This window comes from Heterodontus francisci, chromosome 1 (assembly GCF_036365525.1).
Source record: "Heterodontus francisci isolate sHetFra1 chromosome 1, sHetFra1.hap1, whole genome shotgun sequence".
NCBI lineage: Eukaryota > Metazoa > Chordata > Chondrichthyes > Heterodontiformes > Heterodontidae > Heterodontus > Heterodontus francisci.
The window spans coordinates 49292248-49313962 of record NC_090371.1 but is presented as its reverse complement, the minus strand read 5'-3'; the positions used below and the strand labels follow the sequence as shown (position 1 = coordinate 49313962).

Genomic DNA, 21715 nt, shown 5'->3' with positions numbered 1-21715 from the left:
ATGTACCTGTACCAGATGGACTGCAGCGGTTCAAGAATGCGGCTCCCGGCCAGCTTCTCAAGAGCAACTAGGGATGGGCAACAAATACTGGCCTAGCCAACGATGACCTCATCCAATGAAACAAATACAAAAAAATCTTATATTTATGCTCCCTTGTTCTGAACTCACCAGCAAGTGCAAAAAGTTTCTCTTCATAAGAACATAACATAAGACCATATGGCCTGTCGAGCCTGCTCCTCCATTCAATATGATCATGGTTGATCTTCGGCTTCAACTCGACTTTCCCGCTCCGCGTTTCCCTTGATTCCCTGAGGGACTAAAAATCTGTCTATCTCATCCACTCTATCGAGTTCCTTATAATTCTATTATTTTAAAGACCTCTATCAGGTCTCCTCTTAGTCGTTTTTCCAAAGGAAAGAAACGCAGCCTCCTCAATCTTTCCTTATTGTTGCATCCTCTCAACTCTAGAAGAGGAAAGAATCTCCTGTACTCCCAATTGCCAATACAAGTCTACATCCCAAGTGGTAGCACACTTGTCACTGAGTCAGAAGCCGATAACTTCAAGTCCCTCTTCAGAACTCGAGCATATAATCTAGACTGACACCTGTGCAACACTGAGGGACATTGTCGGAGGTTCTGCCTTTCAGTGAGTTGTTAAACCAAGCCCCTATCGTGGGAGATAAGGATCCCATGGTACTAATTGAAGAAGAGCAGGTGACTTCTCTGGTGTCCTGGTCAATGTTTGTACCTGTACCAACACTGCCAACAAAAGATTCATCCGTTCTTCTCATGCTATTTGTGGGACCTTGCTGTCTGTTTGCTTACCAAACATTGGTGATCATATTTCAATAATCATTAATTGGCTGTAACCACATGTTTTTATTATTGTTGGAGCTGTATTTGGACAAATTTTTGATAATGCCTTGACAGTAACAACAATTTGCACTTCTATACCACCTATAATATCATGCATCTGTACCATCCCACTTCCCTAACATTCTACCCATTGCCTCATCTCATCTGTTGCTGAAACCCTCAATCATGCCTTTGTTACCTCTTAACTTGACTATTCCAAGGTTTAGCCGACCTCCCACATTCTACCCTCCATAAACTTGAGGTCATCCAAACCTCTGCTCCCTATGTCCTAACTCTCTCCAAGTCCCGTACACCATTCACCCTTATACTCGGACACCTACATTGGCTCACGGTTAAGCAACGCCTCAATTAAAAAATTTTCATCCTTTTTTCAAATCCCTCCATGGCCTCACCCCTTCCCTATCTCTCTAACCCCCTCCAACGAATCTTCTCTAGCAGCTGCGCAGCAACCAAGAGTACCTCTGCAGGCCACACACAAGACAGCCTCTTTAAATTACTGTGCATGCATGGCTGCACAAACATTTTTTAAAGGGGCTACACACTTAAAGAAATCAACCCCACACTCAAATTTTTTTTTAACAGGAAACATTGCTTGCATTCCTCTAATTCTAGCCTCTTGAGCATCTTTGGTTTTAATTGCTCCCCATTGGCAACCTTGCCTTCAACTGCCAAGACCCTAAGCCAGGGATCTACAACTTGCGGCTCCGGTGCTGCATGTGACTCATTAAGGACTCATGGCCCCCAATCTTGATTGATCGAACCTAGTTTGAAGGTAATTAAATTATTTTTTAAAATTTTATTAGAGTCAGAGTAATTTACGGCATAGAAGGAGGCCATTCGGCCCATGGAATCCAGACTGGTACCCCAGGCAATCCATACAGGTTTTCCACGGAGCAATCCAGTCAGTCCCACTCCCCCCCAACTCAATCCCCGTAGCCCTTCAAGTTTAACGTACTTGTGAGAAAGAATCATGCAATTAACAACTTATTTGTAAAAACCTTTAAAATGTTGTTGAAATATGTCTTTCTCTTCGTTTTCATTAACATAAGCATTTGAGCAACAGCATTGCGCCTCCTAAGATATTGCGTTTTTGATTAAATTTACAAAATGGCTCGTCTTGTTATTGAGGTTGCCAATCTTGCCCTAAGCTTTCAAATTTCCTCACTAAATCTACACCTCTCTTCCTCTAAGACGCTCCTTAAAGCCTAACTCCTTGACCAAGCTTTTGGTCATCTGCCCCAATATCTCCTTGTGTGGCTCGGTGTCCAATTTTCTTTGCTAACTCTCCTGTGAAACGCCTTGGGATGTCTTACTATGTTAAAGGTACTATATAAATACAGGTTGTTAATGTGTATATATCCCAAGGCGCATCACGGGCTGAATCAGACAAAACTTGACAGCAAGCCAAAGAAGGAGACATTAGGAAAGGTGACCCAAAGCTTGGTCAAAGAGATATGTTTAAGGAGAGAGTGGTAAAGATGTTTGGGGAGGGAATGTAAGAGCTTGGGGCCTGAATGGCTGAAGGCATGTCTGGCAGTGGTGGGGTGAAGAATGTTGGGGATACAGAAGAGGCCAGAGTTGGAGGAATGCAGAGTTCCCAGAAGGTTGTAGGGCTGTGAGAGGTTACAGAGATAGGGAGCGGTAAGGCGTGGAGGGATTGAACATGAGAATGATTTTAATATCGAGGGGTTGATGGGTCAGGAGCCAATGTGGGTCACTGAGCATAAGGGTGATGGGTGAATGGTGCTTGGCGTGAGTTCGGATAAGAGCAGCAGAGTTTTGCATGAGCTCCAGGTCATGGAGGATGGAAGATGGGAGGCCAGCCAGGAAAGCATCGGGCACAATTCACAATCGTGGGAGTAAATTAGTTGTTCAAGACAGAACCCCTATCTTACTTGCAAAGGGCAAACTTTGTTCCTCTGTTCCTTCTAATTGAACAGAACCTGAGTGAAGATAGCTTTCATTCCAGGATTTCAAAGTAGCCTGTTTTTTGGAAAATGCTAAATCAATGGGAAGTGCACTGGTGTCCAGAAACCTTTCATGGGAGTTTGTTAACTAATACTCATTCAAAATGAACTATGACAAATATATAAACAAATATTGAGAGAGAAGGGTACAAATTTGGCTATATATCTCCTTTCTTGCTTGACTGCCCTCTTGGCTCCAAGTTAATGGGCTGCAGTTTATGAGTCCGTCGCCAAAGTAGGCGGCGGACGTAAAAAAAAAAGCAGCCCGCTTGCACGGGCACAGTGTTATGGAGTTGCCGCGATTTCAAACGTGGCAGCTCGTTTGCATGGCTGCGGCGTCTGGCCCTTGCGATGACGTGGAGGGGGCGGGCGAGACGGCAACAGCGTCCGGCGCCAATGTGCAGGTGCGGCGGCATTTTTAAAGGGCTTACAGCCCTCAATGGACATTTATTTATTCAAAGGACCAGGTAAGTTAAATTTCCACAGAACAGAATTAAATGACCTTTACATGCATGTCCACCCCCCCCCCCCCCCACAAAAAGTTCAGCAACTTTGCCCATTACACCTTCCCATCGCCCTCCCCCCACCCAGCCCGACCAATCTGCATTGTTGTTACCCTGCTCTCCCCGCCCGCCCCCCCTCCCCAAACAGGTGTCGAGTCACGTTTACTGAACAGGGATTCGAAGGCGTGCCATTGTCGGCCACCTGAATGAAGATTGGTGCAATGATTAAGGAGGTGACGGGACCCTCAATAAATCAGGTATGTAAATTAGTTTACATATTGAAATGGGGGTCCTGTTGCTGAGTGGCGGGGCAGCTGCCACGAGGCCTTGCCACCACCGAGACCAGAATTGGGCCTGCCGTCATCGGAGTTGACGGCAGGCTTCTGCTGCACCGATCTTCATTGCACCCGACGTCATAGGGGCTTTAAAATCCAGCCTAATGGGTTAATAACCGCCAGCAATAATACGTCTACACTCATTGCTTTGACATCCAAAAGCAAGCAAAGTAAAATAGCCTATTGATTACGGCACCTTTCATTTAAACCTATTCAAGATATAAATATATTTAGGGTTTAATTAGTCCATTATTTTTAAGAAAAAAGTAGGATTAACTTCTACCTTTTTTTATAAAGAGCGCATGACCTGTACCAAATGTTCAGATTGCTTTTTGTTATTTATATATGCCTTTTTATTGCCTATGTTAAAAATGCTGTAATATATATTTGCAGCAGACATCCTTGTGATGTAGTGAGTTTTTGTTTTCAATCTCTTACATTTAAACTGAGGGCAGGAGAAACCTCTCTGCAAAAAATGTTGAGGCTATGAAATGTAATTCCAGGGTTAATATTTGAAACAAACAATGCCAACATTCCATATTAGATTGGATAGGTAATGAAAGAAAAGGGGATTAAGCGTTTTGTGAACAGGGTGGATAATTGTTGGAAGGTAAATGTTGGTGCGGGTTGAGTGGATTATGTTCTAACTTCTGTGTGTTTCACTGTATCTTTCTAATCCTCTCCAGTTCCCCTCTACATAGACTCTCTACCAGGTTCATTCCATTTTCTGTGAATATACGAACATAAGAATTAGGAGCAGGAGTAGGGCATTCGGCCCTTCAAGCCTGCTGCGCCATTCAATGTTCATGGCTGAACTGATTGCTGCATATTTCCACCTACCCCCAATAATCTTCCATCCCCCTGCTTATCAAGAATCTCTCTACCTCTGTCTTAAAAATATTCAAAGACTCTGCTTCCACCGACTTTTGAGGAAGAGAATTCCAAAGGCTCACGACCCTCTGAGAGAAACAATTTCTCCTCATCTCTGTCTTAAATGGGCAACCCCTTATTTTTAAACAGATCCCTACTTCTAGATTCTCCTGCAAGGGGAAAGATCCTTTCCATATCCACCCTGTCAAGAACCCTCTGGATCTTATATTTCATTCAAGCCTCCTCTTACTCTTCTAAATTCCAGCGAATACAAGCCTAGCCTGTCCAATATTTCCCTGTAAGACAGCCTGCCCATTCCAGGTATTAGTCTAGTAAACCTTCTCTGTACTGCCTCCAAAGCATTTACAACCTTCCTTAAATAAGGAGACCAGTACTGTACACGATACTCCAGATGTGGTCTCACCAGTGCCCTGTATAGCTGAAGCATAACCTTGCTACTTTTGTATTCAATTCCCATTCGCGATAAACAATAACATTCTATTAGCTTTCCTAATTACGTGCTGTACCTGCATACTAACCTTTTGCAATTCATGCATTAGGACACCCAGATCCCTCTGCATCTCAGAGCACTGCAATCTGTCACCATTTAGATAATATGCCTTTTTATTCTTCCTGCCAAAGTGGACAATTTCCCACTTTCCCACATTATACTCCATTTGCCAGGTCTTTGTCCACTCACTTAACCTATCTATATCCCTTTGAAGTCCCCTTATGTCCTCTTCACAAGTTACTTTCCTACCTATCTTTGTGTCATCAGCAAATTTAGCAACCATACCTTTGGTCACTTCATCTAAGTTATTTATATAAATTGTAAAAAGTTGAGGCTCCAGCACAGATTCCTGTGGCACACCACTCGTTACATCTTGCCAACCAGAAAATGAACCATTTATGCCTACCCTCTGTTTCCTGTTAGCTAACCAATCTTCTGTCGATGCCAATATGTTACCACCTACACCATGAGCTTTTATTTTCGGCAATAACCTTTGATCTGGCATCTTATCAAATGCCTTCTGGAAATCTAAGTACAATACATCCACTGGTTCACCTTTATCCATAGTACATGTAACTCCCTCAAAGAACTCCAATAAATTGGTTAAACATGATTTCCCTTTCACAAAACCATGTTGACTCTGCCTGATTACCTTGAATTTTTTAAATGCCCTGCTGTACCGTCTTTAATAATAGCTTCTAACAATTTCCCTAAGTTAACTGGCCTGTAGTTTCCTGTTTTCTGTCTCCCTCCCTTTTTGAATAAAGGAGTTACATCCGCTATTTTCCAATCTAACGGAACCTTCCCTAAATGTAGGGAATTTTGGAAAATTAAAACTAACGTATCAACTATCTCTCTAGCCACTTCTTTTAAGACCCTAGGATGAAGTCCATCAGGACCCGGGGACTTGTCAGCCCACAGCTCCAACAATTTGTTCAGTACCATTTCCCTGGTGGATTGTAATTATTTTCAGTTCCTCCCTCCCGTCCATTTCCTGATTTACAGCTAATACTGGGATGTTACTTGTATCCTCAATAATTAAGACCGATGCAAAATATCTGTTCAATTCATCTGCCATCTCCTTATTATCCATTATTAATTCCCCAGACTCACTTTCTATAGGACCAACTCTCACTTTGTTAGCTTTTCTTTTGTAAATATCTGTAGAAACTCTTAGTATCAGTTTTTATATTTCTAGCTAGCTTTCTCTCGTACTATAATTTTAGCTTCCTTATCAATATTTTAGTTACTCTTTGCTGTTTTTTATATTCTGTCCAATCTTCTGACCTGCCTCACATCTTTGCACAGTTATAGGCTTTTTCTTTAAGTTTGATACTATCTTTAACTGTTTGTTAACTTTGCTTGTGCTATTGCTGTTGCTTCTTATTTTTGACCTCATTTCCACCCACAATGGTCCTCACTTTCCACCATCCCAATATCCATGTTTGACAGATGATCTTGTGGCATTAACACCATATCCACCATAATCCCACCACCAAATACACCTCCTACTGCCCATAACGCTCTGCTCTCTAGATTGTTCTCTCTGGTTTATTCTTCCACCATGTAGCCACCTGCTCACCTACACCAGGTGCAAATGGAGGAAATGCATCTCCTATCTGTTTACCATTTCCCACTTTCCGGACTGCAGGCCTCTTATTTATTTTCTGCAGCCATCAGGAAAATCATGTTCTTGATTTTCAAGCAACTATACTGAAACGCAACATGACTCTGCCTTTACCTGGGACTAATTATATCTATGTGGAATTATATCTATTTTGGCCTACTGTGAATGTTATGTACATAATACAGTGAGGGTTTACATTTCTTCCTGCTGAAGATGCTCTGGGTTATTTTTCACCAGCAAAATGATGATGGCTGGCTTTTGTCAACTTATTTGGCCCAACTTGCTACTGTGGATAGTGGTAGGGGCACTACAATTGGCCTATGTGTTTTCTTTTTGGGTTGGGGGATTGGGAATTGGCTGGCTTCCCACTTCTGGCTAGGGGAAATATAGCATTGGGCTCTGCTGTGAAGAGAAAATTTATAGAATCTTTTTGCTCATAAGGATAGTGTCCCAGAAGTGGACAATGAAATTGTCACATACAATAAATTCACCTTCAGGACAACAATTCTAATATAAATGTGTCTTTGCTTTGGTCTTGATCTTTTCTATAAAAGCAGTTGATGCGATTGTTATGTTTCCCAGGACTGTCATTTGTTACCTTGACCAAAACAGGTAAATTGCTTTTTATTAACTGAGAGCCAGAAAGGAAGGGTGAGTCCAGTATAATGGTTTCTGAAGCTCTGAGGACATACTCACATTTTCTTTCTCTCTTTGCAACAGCTGGCCTCTGGACAGTTCTGACCTTGGGAGGAGTTGGGAGTAAGGCAGCCCAGCAAGAGGATCTGTCATCCCCACTGGCTAATCGGAGTCTTCTGCTGCTGCTTGTTTTATCTAATCTGAGCAACAGACCAGACAGCCCAAATCCATACAGGCAGTCGATAATGTCCTTCAAGAATACACAAGGTTTGACTTAAGCCTTCAAACTTAGAAAATTATATATTTTTAACGGTTCACCTGCTAAATGTCAGATGTACTCATTGCATCAACCAATTGTAAATTGTTTAACCAACTGGATCATGCCAAAATTGGGGTGCTACTGTAGTGCAGTTCTGCATGCACCTGGTGAGGGTAGTGGCAGAACCACATCACGTTGATTGCGGGCCTCATTTGCTGGGTCAAATCCCTGAAACTTCCTCAACATACTATGGGAGTACCTACACTAGATGGACTGCTGTAGTTCAATAAGGTGGCTCACTACCACCTTCTCAAGGATACTTAGGAATGGGCAGTAAATGCTGGCCTTGCCAGTGACAGTCACATCTGAAGAATGAATAAAACAAAAGTTACCAGAGAGCTGCGGGCCCCAGAGGCAGTTTATCAGCCCCGGGAGGCATCTGGTTCTGATGCCGGCTGAGTTTGCTTGGGGGCAGTGGGATACTATCTGAGGGGGACAAGCTGTGGTTAGCAGCAGCTGGATTTAATGTGGATCACTCGTTTGGCTGCCAAGTATCTGAAGAAACTGACTGCAGTATGCCCAGTGCCTGCTGCGGCCAGGCACAAAAGGATTTTGCAATGAAGGCCTCACATCGGCGTCAAGTCCTGCTTCCAGCACAAAAGTCGAAGCTGACACTTGAGTGCAGCTCTGAGGGCGCGCTGAACTGTTGGAGATGGCATCTTTAAGATGAGATATTAGATTGAGGCCCCATTTGCCCTCTTGGGTGAAAGTAAAAGATCCAATGGGACTATTTCAAAGAAAATTTGGGGAGTTTTGCCCTGGTGTCCTGGCCAATATTTATCCCTCAACCAACATCATTAAAACTGATTATCTGGTCATTATCCCATTGCTATTTGTGAGATCTTGCTGTGTGCAAATTCTCTGCCATGTTTCCTACATTACAACAATACACTTCAGAGTACTTCATTGGCTGTAAAGCAGTTTGGGACTTCCTGAGGCTGTGAAAGGAGTTATATAAATGTAAGTTTAGCTTATCCTTTATCCACAGGGAGGGAAAGTTAAATCGTGAGTTGGCCTTTACCATTCTGGGTTCCTCCATCGAGTGACTCAAATTGACATTGGCCTGAGGCCTTGGAAGAGGTTACCTACCCAACCCCCTTTCCTGGGATTGACATTTCTTCTCAGTAAACACTCAGGCATGTTTGTGTGTGTTAACTGGGTTGTGATGGTTCCCTACACTACATGCTGTTTGTGTTCTATGGTTGGTGCGGTCAGGGAAATGGGATCGTGAAATGGAATTGCAATCATTAACATTCTAAATGCTGCTGATTGCTCACTGTTACAGAAATATGACCAGAACAAACATTGCTTGTTTTAATAGACGTTAGTAATATTTCTGTTTGCAGACAGTGGAACTGGTAAGGAACATGATTTTTGAAAGTTTTTAAAAGCTTTATTTTAAGATGGTGCTGCTTTGTTTGAAATAAAAAGGAAATACTCCCATGTAAATTATTTTTAAAAAATCGTTGGTCAAATATGCATTTTTTTTTTACAATTGAAGATGGTAGTACTATAACTGAAAAAAGAACTGGAATCATAAACATACTGGAACAACTGATGTTCCAGATTCTGCTGGTAGCTTGCTGTATTATCAAGATGTTATGAAAACAAATATCAGCTGTTTTAGAAAAAGAGTAAGATTTAGAGGCACCATTTATTTTCACATAACATGGTAACATGTGGGCAGGGTTCTTAATAAGTTTTTTGTCTCTGTCTTCACAGAAGAGAGGGTTGTTACAGACATAGTAGTTAAAGAGTAGGAGTGCGAAATATTAGATAAAATAAGCATAATGAGAGAGGAAGTGCTTGAGGGTCTAACATCCCTGAAAGTGGATAAATCACCAGGACCAAATGTTTTGCATCCCAGGCTGTTAAAGGAAGCCAAGGAGGAAATAGCAGATGCGCTGAGTATCATCTTCCTGTATCATCACTAGATGCAGGCGAGGTACCAGATGATTGGAGGTCTGTCAACATTGTCTTCTTTTCTTTTGGGCCTCCTTATCTCGAGAGACAATGGATACGCGCCTGGAGGTGGTCAGTGGTTTGTGAAGCAGCGCCTGGAGTGGCTATAAAGGCCAATTCTGGAGTGACAGGCTCTTCCACAGGTGCTGCAGAGAAATTTGTTTGTTGGGGCTGTTGCACAGTTGGCTCTCCCCTTGCGCCTCTGTCTTTTTTCCTGCCAACTACTAAGTCTCTTCGACTCGCCACAATTTAGCCCTGTCTTTATGGCTGCCCGCCAGCTCTGGCGAATGCTGGCAACTGACTCCCACGACTTGTGATCGATGTCACACGATTTCATGTCGCGTTTGCAGACGTCTTTATAACGGAGACATGGACGGCCGGTGGGTCTGATACCAGTGGCGAGCACGCTGTACAATGTGTCTTTGGGGATCCTGCCATCTTCCATGCGGCTCACATGGCCAAGCCATCTCAAGCGCCGCTGACTCAGTAGTGTGTATAAGCTGGGGGTGTTGGCCGCTTCAAGGACTTCTGTGTTGGAGATATAGTCCTGCCACCTGATGCCAAGTATTCTCCGAAGGCAGCGAAGATGGAATGAATTGAGACGTCGCTCTTGGCTGGCATACGTTGTCCAGGCCTCGCTGCCGTAGAGCAAGGTACTGAGGACACAGGCCTGATACACTCGGACTTTTGTGTTCCGTGTCAGTGCGCCATTTTCCCACACTCTCTTGGCCAGTCTGGACATAGCAGTGGAAGCCTTACCCATGGTCAACATTGTACCATTGTTTAAAAAGGGTGCGAGAGATAAGCCAGGTAATTATAGGCCAGTCAGTATGACCTCAGTGGTGGGTAAATTGTTAGAATCTATTCTGAGGGATGGGATTAACTGTCACTTAGAAAGGGAAAGATTAATCAGGGATAGTCAGCATGGATTTGTTAAGGGAAGGTCATGTCTTACTAACTTGATTGAGTTTTTTGAGGAAGTAACAAGGAGGATTGGTGAGGTTAGTGCAGTGGATGTGGTTTACATGGATTTTAGTAAGGCATTTGACAACGTTCTGCATGGCAGACTGGTCAGTAAAATGAAAGCGGATGGGATACAGGGGAATGTGGCAGGTTGGATCCAGAATTGGCTCAGTGACAGGAAACACAGGGTAGGAGTCAACGGATGTTTTTGTGAATGGAAAGCTGTTTCCAGTGGTGTTCCACAGGGCTCAGTGTTGGGTCCTTTGCTGATTGTGGTATATATTAATGATTTGAACTTAAATGTGGGAGGCATGATTGGAAAATTTGCTGATGACATAAAAATTGGCCGTGTAGTTAATAGTGAGTGGGAGAGTCGTGGACTCCGGAATGATATCAATGGTTTGGTTGAGTGGGCGGAAAAGTGGGAAATGGAATTCAATTCTGAGAAGTGTGAGGTGATGCATTTGGGGAGGGCAAATAAAGTGAGGAATATACAATAAATGGGAGGATATTGAGAGGTGTAGAAGAAATGAGATACATTGCAGTGCATGTCAACAGGTCCCTGCAGGTGGCAGGGCAGGTAGATAGCATGGTGAAGAAGGCATTTGGATTGCTTTTCTTTATTGGCCGAGTTATAGAGTACAAAAGCAGGGATGTCATGCTGGAGCTGTACAGAGCACTGGTTAGGCCGCAGCTGGAGTATTGCGTGCAGTTCTTTGCATTGCTGGAAGGACATAATTGCTCTGGAGAGAGTGCAGAGGAGATTTACAAGAATGTTGCCGAGGCTTGAGGGTTACAGCTATGAGGAAAGATTGGGTAAGTTGGGGTTGTTTTCCCTGGAATTGAGGAGGCTGAGGGGTGATTTGATTGAGGTGTACAAAATTATGAGGAGCCTAGATAGAGTAGACAGAAAGGACCTGTTTCCCCTGGGGGGGAGATCGGTTACTAGGGGACACAGATTTAAGGTGACTGGTAGAAGGATTAGAGGGGACATGAGGAGAAACTTTTTCACCCGGAGGGTGGTGTGTATCTGGAATTCACTGCCAGGGATGATGGTGGAGACAGAGACCCTCAGTTCTTTTAAAAGGTACCTCGACATACACCTAAGGTGCTGTAACCTGCGGGGCTAAAAACCAGGTGCTAGAAGGTGGGATTAGTTTGGGTGGTAGCTTCTTTGGCCGGCACAGACACGATGGACTGAATGGCCTGTTTCTGTGCTGTGTTTTGTTCTATGGTAGTTACCAAATGTGGAATATTGAAGTAAGAATTATATTTTAAATGAATATATGTCCAAGCAAATGCAGGCGAATCCTCAAAACGTATACCACTACTTTTTGTATGTTGTCATTACTGATCACCTGATTCTATAACAGTACTTTAAAATCAGTTCAGTTCTGATTTACAAGGAAAATGATTTTATTTAAAATAAAAAAGGAAAAGCTAAATGATGGAAATCTGAAATAAAAAAAAATGCTGAATGTACACAGCAGATTACACAGCATCTAAAAAGAGAAAAGATGTATTGATGTTTCAGGTGTCTTCTGTTCTTCAGAAATTTCGACTGAAAGGTAAACAGGCATTTTATAAAGAAGGAAAAAATATAGAGAGAGAAAGAATATGCCAGTCAAAGCAAAATAGTTGGTGTTGAATGACTTGCAGACTGATAAATATAAAATAAATCAATGGAAGTTGCAGAGATTTAAAAAGGAACAAAAGAATGTGGAGGGAGAAAGCCACACTAACTCGAGAAAATGAGGAAAATCGCAGAAAGTGGGGCAAAAACAAGCTGCTAAAGCAGCAGATTTGAAATTAAAAGTGAAAATGTAAGAGGAACACCGTGTATTCACCAGTCTTGAAATGGGAGGAAAATACATCAGCACAGCCTAGACATCTGTGTGCACTTGTTCTCTTCAGCCCTAAGGACTTCTGTATTTGTCTGGTCATTTTCCACCACTAATAAAATGGTCACACCACAAAGCATATTTCTCCAGCCCCCCTTCTTCTCTGCTTTCTGGAAGGACTGAAACCTCTGTTGTAACCTCCTTCCCCTTTTCAATATCCCTACTTTTACATGCCTTTCATTTGGCACTTTCCAATGCAACTGTACAGGAGAGGTGATAGCTATTTCCTCCCATAGCAGGGCCACAATACATCTTCTGTTGGAGGCTGCAATTCATGTATACCTCTAATCTGGTATATTTTATTCTTCTCTACTCTGGGGTTACCAAATACACACTAAATGATTGATTTGCTGAGGTGATAGTGATGTGCCAACTGCGTTAGTAGTTTTTCATTTAGACTGATACCAGTATGAAATTACAAATCAAGAACAGTGTTGAAGTCCCATTTTGCCAGATACGTTTATTTACTTATAATCCTTTGTTTCAGATAATACTGCCATTCAATCACCAAACTCCTACGGCTTCCAGATAAATTTCAACAGTTTGTACACAGCACTGTATGAGCAGCAGAAATCTGACCAGGCTACTCTTCTGCTGTATACCTTGTTGCATCAGAACCCAAATGTGAGAACATATGTGTTGGCCCGTACTGATGTGGAGAATCTGGTGAGTGTGCTTTAGACTTTTTGAAGCAGTAGACGAATGGCACTTTTTGCCCCTCAATTTTCTTTCCTCCTTTGAAGGTGCTAACTCTTCCCATGGTAGAGTCATAAGGGCTAAGACCAGTTTTAGCAGCCAATCTGGGTCCTGGCTGAGATCTGCACGGGTGAGAAATATAAGTTTAGTACCTTCTAATCAGCATGGGATAAGTGCCACACTAAGTGATGTCTTGATCCACTAAAGCTTTGGGTCTCATTGCATTGCCAGTGCAGTACATAGATTCCCCATACTTCCCAAATGTGTGTCTGTTGTTGACAAGCTGTGGTTTAAATCTGATGGGGTTAATTTTGAATACTGGATATTTTAGAAAGTTTGCATTGGAGGTTATGATTTTTGTTCTCATTTTACAGAATGGAATTCTTTTTTGCTGTAAACTGCTGATGATGGGGAACTCAGCCGAACTTACTACACTCTAGCTTCTTCTGCCTTTCTGCCGTTATATACAAAAGATGGACACAGAAATGCAAACCATACATTCTGATTAAATTCCTTTTCACAAACATGATTCTCTATTCACTTTTTTAAAAATCTTGTATTTCCTTTCCTGATTTCCCCAGCTTCTTGGAAAAGAGATTGCAGAGTAAACTAGAATAACAAATCCACCATATCAAGCAAAATACTGTGGATGCTGGAAATCTGAAAAAAAAACAAAGTACTGGAAATACTCAGTAAGTCTGGCAGCATCAGTGGATAGAGAAACAGAGTTAATGTTTCAGGTTGATGACCTTTCAGCAGCCCTGAAACATTAACTCTGTTTCTCTCTCCACAGATGCTGCCAGACCTGAGTATTTCCAGCACTTTCCATTGTTAATGCACCATATCTACCCTTGTGTTCCTTCTATTTCTTATTTGGTCCTTTCTGGTTCTCACTAAAGGCATTTAAACTCAAGACATGTCTCTTAAGTCAGAATATAGACAAACTTTGCCTGTAGTGCATCCCTGTGTCCACCCACTGTTTACCAAAGTCAAATTTGGGCAATGTCATTGAAGTATTGTTTCTCACACCCATGGCTTAACCATGATCTGACAAATCAGGGGATTGTAGGTTTGGGCATCCTTCAGGTACTTAATTCATGAACACACAGATATAAAAAGAACATCTCAAAACTGCTTCTATAAATTACTAGCAGTGAGCTTCAGATTCTGACTAATAGCTGATTTGTTACTGAAATTATGATTTTTTTTCATCCTTTTAATTTGATTGGAATCTATCATCTCAATTTATTAATGTCCCAAGTTGAATCTAAACTTTTTGTTTTATCTTATCTAATTTACACATGACACAACACTATAAAACGAGTCAAATGAAGAGAGGGGTTTCAATTTTGACATTAAGTTTGATGGGTTTTAGGATTTTTGGTTTTAAAATATGCTGGGTTGGCGATTTATTTAACCACCATGAATTTTACCTTTACTTTAAGGATCACAATAATACATAGTTTCAGTAAATAGGAACCATCATTGGCTTCCAAGCATTCGTGGTTCTGTTTGAACAAGTACACCTGATGCCCATTGCTCCTTAGGATTAAAAAAAATCTGGATTTGTGCAAGAGTCCTGGAACCTATATGCATAAGCATTTGATGAGAGTTTTTTTGTTTATCTTTTAAATATATTGCCTCCTTTTCTCCCAAAACACCACCTCCATCTCTTATTGGTACAGTTTCACTGGTATCTGATCCAAATGATTATTTGTTTGAATGTGAGGAGGCTTTTCAACAGATGGATGTCACATTTAACCTCAATCCTATTCTCCAGTCTCTTCCCAGCAGGTGTCACTGGATAGTGATCAAGAGTGCAAACTTTGGTGATTTCCCTCTTTTTCCTTTCCACTCACATCCAGGCTTGGTTGTTATTACATGATCCTTATGGATCAGGAAGGTATTTTGGTTCATACATTATCTATCCAGAAAGACTATTCAGTCACCACCATCCACACCCACCTGCGATGTCTATTATTGCACCTAATTGTTCCTTAAATAATTCCAGGCATTTTGCCTCCACTGTTTGGAAATCTAAATTTTAATCACTTAGTGTGAAGAAGAATGTCTTGATATCATTCTTAAACTTACTTGTTACTAATTTGAATTTAATTTGAAGTAATGTTCTATTTCTATTGCCATAATTATTTATAAAACCAACTCTCAGATGCCTCCTTTTTAGGGCTATAACTTTTCCTCATAACTTGGACCTTTAACAAGATGGTTCAGGCTTGTGACAACTGTGTTTCTCCCATGTATCCTGGTGTTCAGAACTGGACACAATGCTGAAGGTGCAGTCTGGTCACAGCACTATGCATTTTGATTATCTCTACTCTGACTTATATCCTGCTGTATTTGCTAAGTGTTCAGGAACAGGAGTAGACCATTTATCCCTTTGAACCTGTTCCATTACTTAATTACATCATGGCTGATCTGTACCTCAACTTGATTTTGTGGCCTTTGCCCAAGCCCCTTGATACCCTTAGCTAACAAAAATCTATCAATTTCAGACTTGAAAAATTCAATTGACCCAGCTTTTTGGGGGAGTAATCCAGATTCTGTTTGCTTTGTTGATTGCTCTGGATTTGTTGGGATTGTTCCCTACAATCCAATAGCTTGTGAGAACTCACTATCTAGACTTTAATATGAAGATTGGCACTTTATCTGCTTGATTGGCACCCCATTCACCACCTTCAACATTCATTCCCTCCACCATAGAATGCACAGTTGCAGCAGTGTGTACCTTCTACAAGATGCAGTGCAGCAACTTGCCAAGGCTCCTTTGACAGCACCTCCCAAACCCGTGACCTCTACCACCTAGAAGGACAAGGACAGCAGATGCATGTGAACAACACCACCTGCAATTTCCCTTCCAAGCCACACACCATTCTGACTTGGAACTATATCACCGTTCCTTCACTGTTGCTGGGTCAAGATCCTGGAACTCCTTAACAGCACTGTTGATGTACCTACATCCCAAGGACATCAGTGGTTCAAGAAGGCAACTCCCCACTACCTTCTCGAGGGAAATTAGGGATGGGCAATAAATGCTGACCAGCGATGCCCACATCCCCTGAATGAATATTTAAAAAAAAAATCTAAATTACAAAAGATGTCTGGCAGCACCTGCAAAAATGTATCAAGCGTGAGACAACCTTCACAAGAAAAACAGGGAAAACAACTTGGAGTTTATTGACCCGGGACCAATATTTGAATCATGTAACTGACCATCTAATCGTTTGTGGAGGGTAATGAATAGTTAGCATTTGCAGGCAGTGATGTAAAGAGATATTCAGATGGACCTACTAAACCAAATAAAAAGGTTTTAGTGTTAAGACTAGCCTTCTGAACTATCACCAAGGGGAAATACAGTCTGTTCCTGTCATAAGATAGCATTTAAAAAAATATATATTTTTCTCCTGACTTTGAGACCATGCATTATTCTATAGCTAAAAGATTAATTAGAGTGGATTACCTCTGATCTCTTCTGATGACTACTCTGGTTTCTTGGGGAGGATTGCTCTTTTTTCTGTCCCTTTTTCTGTACTGTGCATGCCCATGATTAAGAACTGTGTGAAGGGGTGGAATTGTGGGCAAAAATCCAAATTCCATCTGGGTGGTAGGGGGATGGAGGAATCTACCAATGTGCCTGCTTTTAAAATATTTGTTTTCCAGCTTTAAATGGGACAGCGTCCTGTGTTCACACATGGAAAATTGGCATGTGGACCCAAGAAGTTATACTGCAGCTTAAGTCACTGCTTTCAGGAGAAAAGGGGAGAAAGTGGCAATGGAGGGCACGATAGCGTCTTTTAAGATGTATCTAGACATACATGAATGGGCAGGAAGCAAAGAGATACAGACCCTTAGAAAATAGGCGACAGGTTTAGATAGAGGATCTGGATCGGCGCAGGCTTGGAGGGCCGAAGGGCCTGTTCCTGTGCTGTAATTTTCTTTGTTCTTTGAGGGATGAATTTTCAGGTTAATTGCTAAATATAGTGCCTGGAAATTAGAGCTTTTATTTGAAAAGGGGATAAGTGGAAGCAAGGTCAGATGGGTGGGGAAATGAGTAAGAATTAATTGGACAGTGGCAAATGTGACACCCTTATTCAAGAAAGGGTGCAAGGACAGTCCTAGCAACTACAGGCCAGTTAGTGTAGCATTGGTGGTACATAAGGTTTTAGAAACAATAATCAGGGAAAAAAATCAACAGGCACTTGGTGAGGTTTAAGTTAATTAAGGAGAGCCAACACAGATTTGTAAAAGGCAGATCATGCATGACTAATGTAACTGAATTTTTTGATGAAGTAACAGAGAAGGTTGATGAAGGAAATGCGATGGATGTTGTCTATATGGATTTTAAGAAAGTGTTTGATAAGGTACTACAGAAAAGGCTGGTTAACAAAATTGAGACTCATGGAATAGGAGGGTCAGTGTCCAATTGGATAAAAAATTGTTTTCAGAACAGAAAACAGCGATTCGTGGTAAATGGTTGTTTTTCAGACTGGAGGATGGTAGACACTGGTGTTCAAGGGTCAGTGCTGGGACCACTGCTTTTTTTGCTAAATATAAATGATTTGGACCTTGGAATACAGAGTAGAATTTCAAAATTTGCCGATGATGCCAAACTTGGAAGAGTGGCAAACAATGAGGGTAATACGAATTGCCTGCAACAGGACATAGGCCAGCAGAATGGGTAGACAAGTGGCAGATGGAATTTAATACAGAGAAGTGAGGTGATGCATTTTGGCAGAAGGAATAGAGTGAAGCAATATAGTCTTAATGGCACCGTTCTTAAGAAATGTGCAGGAACAGAGGGACTTGAGGGTGCATGTGTATTGATCTTTGAAGGTGGCAGGACATAGTGAGAGAGTGGTTGGCAAAGCGTGTGGGATTTGGGTTTCATAAATAGAGGCATAGAGTACAAAAGCAGGCAAGTTATTCTGAACCTTTATAAAGCTCTGGTTAGGCCCCAAGTGGAGTATTGCATCTAGTTCTAGTCACCACACTTTAGGAAGGATGTGAGGGTCCTTGAGAAGGTGCAGAGGAGATTTACCAGAATGGTTCCAGGGATGGGGGATTTCAGTTACAAGGTTGGGTTGGGAAAGCTGGGTTTGTTCTCCTTAGAGCAAAGGAGATTGAGGGGTAATTTAAGCGTAGTGTACAAGATTATGAAATGGCTTAGAGAAGTTCGACAAGGAAAAACTGTTCCCATTAACTGATGGTGCAAGGACCAGGGGACACGGATTGAAAGCTTTGGGCAAGAGATGCAGGGGGAATGTGAGAGAGAGCTTTTTTATGCAGTGGGTGGGAATAACCTGGAACTTGCTGCCCACAAGGGTGGTGGAAGCGGAGCCAATCAATGATTTCAAAAGGAAATTGGATGGGCACTTGAAGGAAATATACTTTCAGGCTATGGGGATCGAGCAGGGGTGTGGGACTGACTATTGCTCCGTGGAGAGCCGGCATGGACTTGATGGGATGAGTGGCTTCCTTCTGTGCCATTAATGACTCTCTGACTCTACATATGACTCTTTGGTTGGCAGGTTCTTCCAATTCTTGAGACTTTGTATTGCGTTGAAGAGCGGAATTCTCACCACGTGTACATGGCGCTTATTATTCTTCTTATCCTCACTGAGGAAGATTCATTCAACCGTTCTGTTCATGAAGTGGTGAGTTAAAGTTGCTTTAGTACATCCAATATGAGCTGCTTTGTTGATCTGTAGAGCGTCTATAGTTCAGTGCATATTTCGTTTCGTAACTCGATGACCAAGAAGATATGAAGTAAATCAGGCTTAAATGGTAATTCCAGTGCATATATCTTCAAAAATATTCATAGTAATTTTTCCAAGGAGTTTTAATGTAATACCGATTTAAAATAAGTATAAAATAAAACTGGGACAATACAACTCTGTTCAGTTAGTATAAGTACACTAGCCAGTGTGAAACTGAGTAGTACACACTAGCAAGGTTCAGGCTCGATTCCAGTTCTCCACTGGGTTAGCTGGCCTCAAGTGCCCCTTTATGGGTAAATCATCTAAATGACAGAAAGAAAGACTTACATTTATATAATGCCTCTCCCAACCTCAACCAAAGCACCTTTCAGCCAATGTAGTATAAATTGTAGTCACTGTTGGAATGTAGAAAGTGCGGCATCCAATTTGTATACAGCAAACTCCCAGAAACTGGGACCGCATAATGCCCTTGCTTTCACAGTCAGTGGCAAAGCAATGACACTGACCAGTGACCTTGAAGAAAGCTGCCAGCAAAGATCTAGCCATCTTTGTGGCATGGATTTCCCCTTTCCCGACATTGATTTGAATCTGGTGCCAAGTCAAGAGGATCTCCAGGCATTGAGCAACAGTGATATCATCATAGCAGTATAAGCAACTGGTTGCAATAAAGCATTCTCAAGATAACAACCTTTCACTTTTGATTGCATTTTACAGAGAGCAAAATAAATGATTGGTCCATACACATGCAATTAAGGTAGAAGCTGAAATATAAAGGCACTTAAATTTGACAGTCCATAAATATAAAATTCGTTTTTCAGGGTCATTGAGGCTGTTCAGCAATAATTATGAACTTAGTATGCTGTTAAAAACCCAGTTACATCTCATTCAACAGGGTCTAACTTTTTCAAGGGCTTTTACAGTGAACTTAATGCCATAAAAGGGAAGTTTCTCGTCAGTTCAGAGATTTCTAATTGATTGCAGACTGAAGGGACTTCAACATGGAGAAGCATGGAATCACTGGCACCAGCACATGTGCAGACTCCAGAGGTTGCTCTCCGTTTCAGAAGAATGACAGTTTCATTGTCATTACTATTGCAACATCTGGGTCAATCTCTTTGGTCAAAAGTATAAATGTACAAATTTTAGGTAAGGGCAAGGTCAGGCTCAGCTGTGACTGTTGAATAGCCTGCTCAATTCAGTTCAAGTTCATATGTGAAGAATGACCACTTTGCCCAGTTACTGCCACCCATGAAACGATAATTCAGGAGGGGAGTACATTGCAGTTTCATTAAACCTGTTTACTTAACTACTACCAAGAAAAAAAGTTCAGTTTAAGCAGGGCATTGGAACTTCTAACATTTTGCATGAAAAATAGCTAACTTAGCAAGCTGCTATTCTCCCAAAAAAGACCTGCACTGCATTTGTGCCATGAAAGAAATCTGCCTAGCTTCCCAATAATCCTTTCCTTTTTGGCCTCCTTGTCTTGAGAGACAATGGGTAAGCGCCTGGAGGTGGTCAGTGGTTTGTGGAGCAGTGCCGGGAGTGGCTATAAAGGCCAATTCTAGAGTGACAGACTCTTCCATAGGTGTTGCAGGTGAAGTTGGTGGCCGGGGTGTTACACAGTTGGCTCTCTCCTTACATTTCTGTCTCTTTTCCTGCCAACTGCTGAGTCTCTTCGACTCGACACTCTTCAGCCCTTTATAGTTGTCCGCCAGCTCTGGCGATTGCTGGCAACTGACTCCCACGACTTGTGGTCAGTGTCGCAGGACTTCATGTCGCGTTTGCAAATGTCTTTAAAGCGGGGACATGGACGGCCGGTGGGTCTGATACCAGTGACGAGCTCGCTGTACAATACGTCCTTGGGGATCCTGCCATCTTCCATGCGGCTCACATGGCCAAGCCATCTCGAGCGCCGCTGACTCAGTAGGGCGTTCATGCTGGGGATGTTGGCTGCTTCAAGGGCTTCTGTGTTGGAGATACGGTCCTGCCACCTGATGCCAAGGATCCTCTGGAGACAGCAAAGATTGAATGAGTTGAGACGTCGCTCTTGGCTGACATACATTGTCCAGGCCTCGCTGCCGTAGAGCAAGGTACTGAGGACACAGACTTGAAACACTCAGACTTTTGTGTTCCGTGTCAGTGCGCCATTTTCCCACACCCTCTTGGCCAGTCTGGACATAGCAGCTGGCGCCTTTCCCATGCGCTTGTTGATTTCTGTATAGAGAGACAGGTTACTGGTGCTGGTTGAGCCTAGGTAGGTGAACTCTTGAACCACTTCTAGAGCGTGGTCACCAATATTGATGGATGGAGCATTTCTGATGTCCTATTCCATGATGTTCATTTTCTTGAGGCTGATGGTTAGGCCAAATTCGTTGCAGGCAGCCGCAATCCTGTCGATGAGTCTTTGCAGACACTTTTCCGTGTGGGATGTTAATGCAGCATCGTCAGCAAAGAGGAGTTCCCTGATGAGGACTTTCCGTACTTTGGTCTTCGGTCTGAGACGGGCAAGGTTGAACAACCTGTTGTCTGATCTTGTGTGGAGGAAAATTCCTTCTTCTGAAGACTTGAACCCATGAGAGAGCAGCAGTGAGAAGATCATCCCTAACAGTGTAGGTGCAAGAACACAGCCCTGTTTCATACCACTCAGGATGGGAAAGGGGTCTGATGAGGCACCGTTATGCTGAATTGTGACTTTCATATTGTCATGGAACGAGGTGATGTTACTTAGTAGCTTTGGTGGACATCCAGTCTTTGCTAAGAGTCTGAAGAGACCATGTCTGCTGACGAGGTCAAAGGCTTTGGTGAGATCTATGA

At 42.3% G+C, this 21715-nt stretch overlaps 1 protein-coding gene across 3 annotated transcripts in view; it reads left to right on the top strand.

Moving 5' to 3' along the window:
• The window catches only part of dym (dymeclin), a 712143-nt gene that overhangs the window by 275854 nt on the left and 414574 nt on the right, over positions 1-21715 (top strand). For all 3 annotated transcript variants that reach the window (XM_068030338.1, XM_068030330.1, XM_068030348.1), the window contains 3 exons: positions 7410-7592; positions 12958-13136; positions 18713-18838. In XM_068030338.1, the coding sequence (XP_067886439.1) occupies positions 7410-7592; positions 12958-13136; positions 18713-18838 (488 nt within the window). The remainder of the gene's footprint in view (positions 1-7409; positions 7593-12957; positions 13137-18712; positions 18839-21715) is intronic.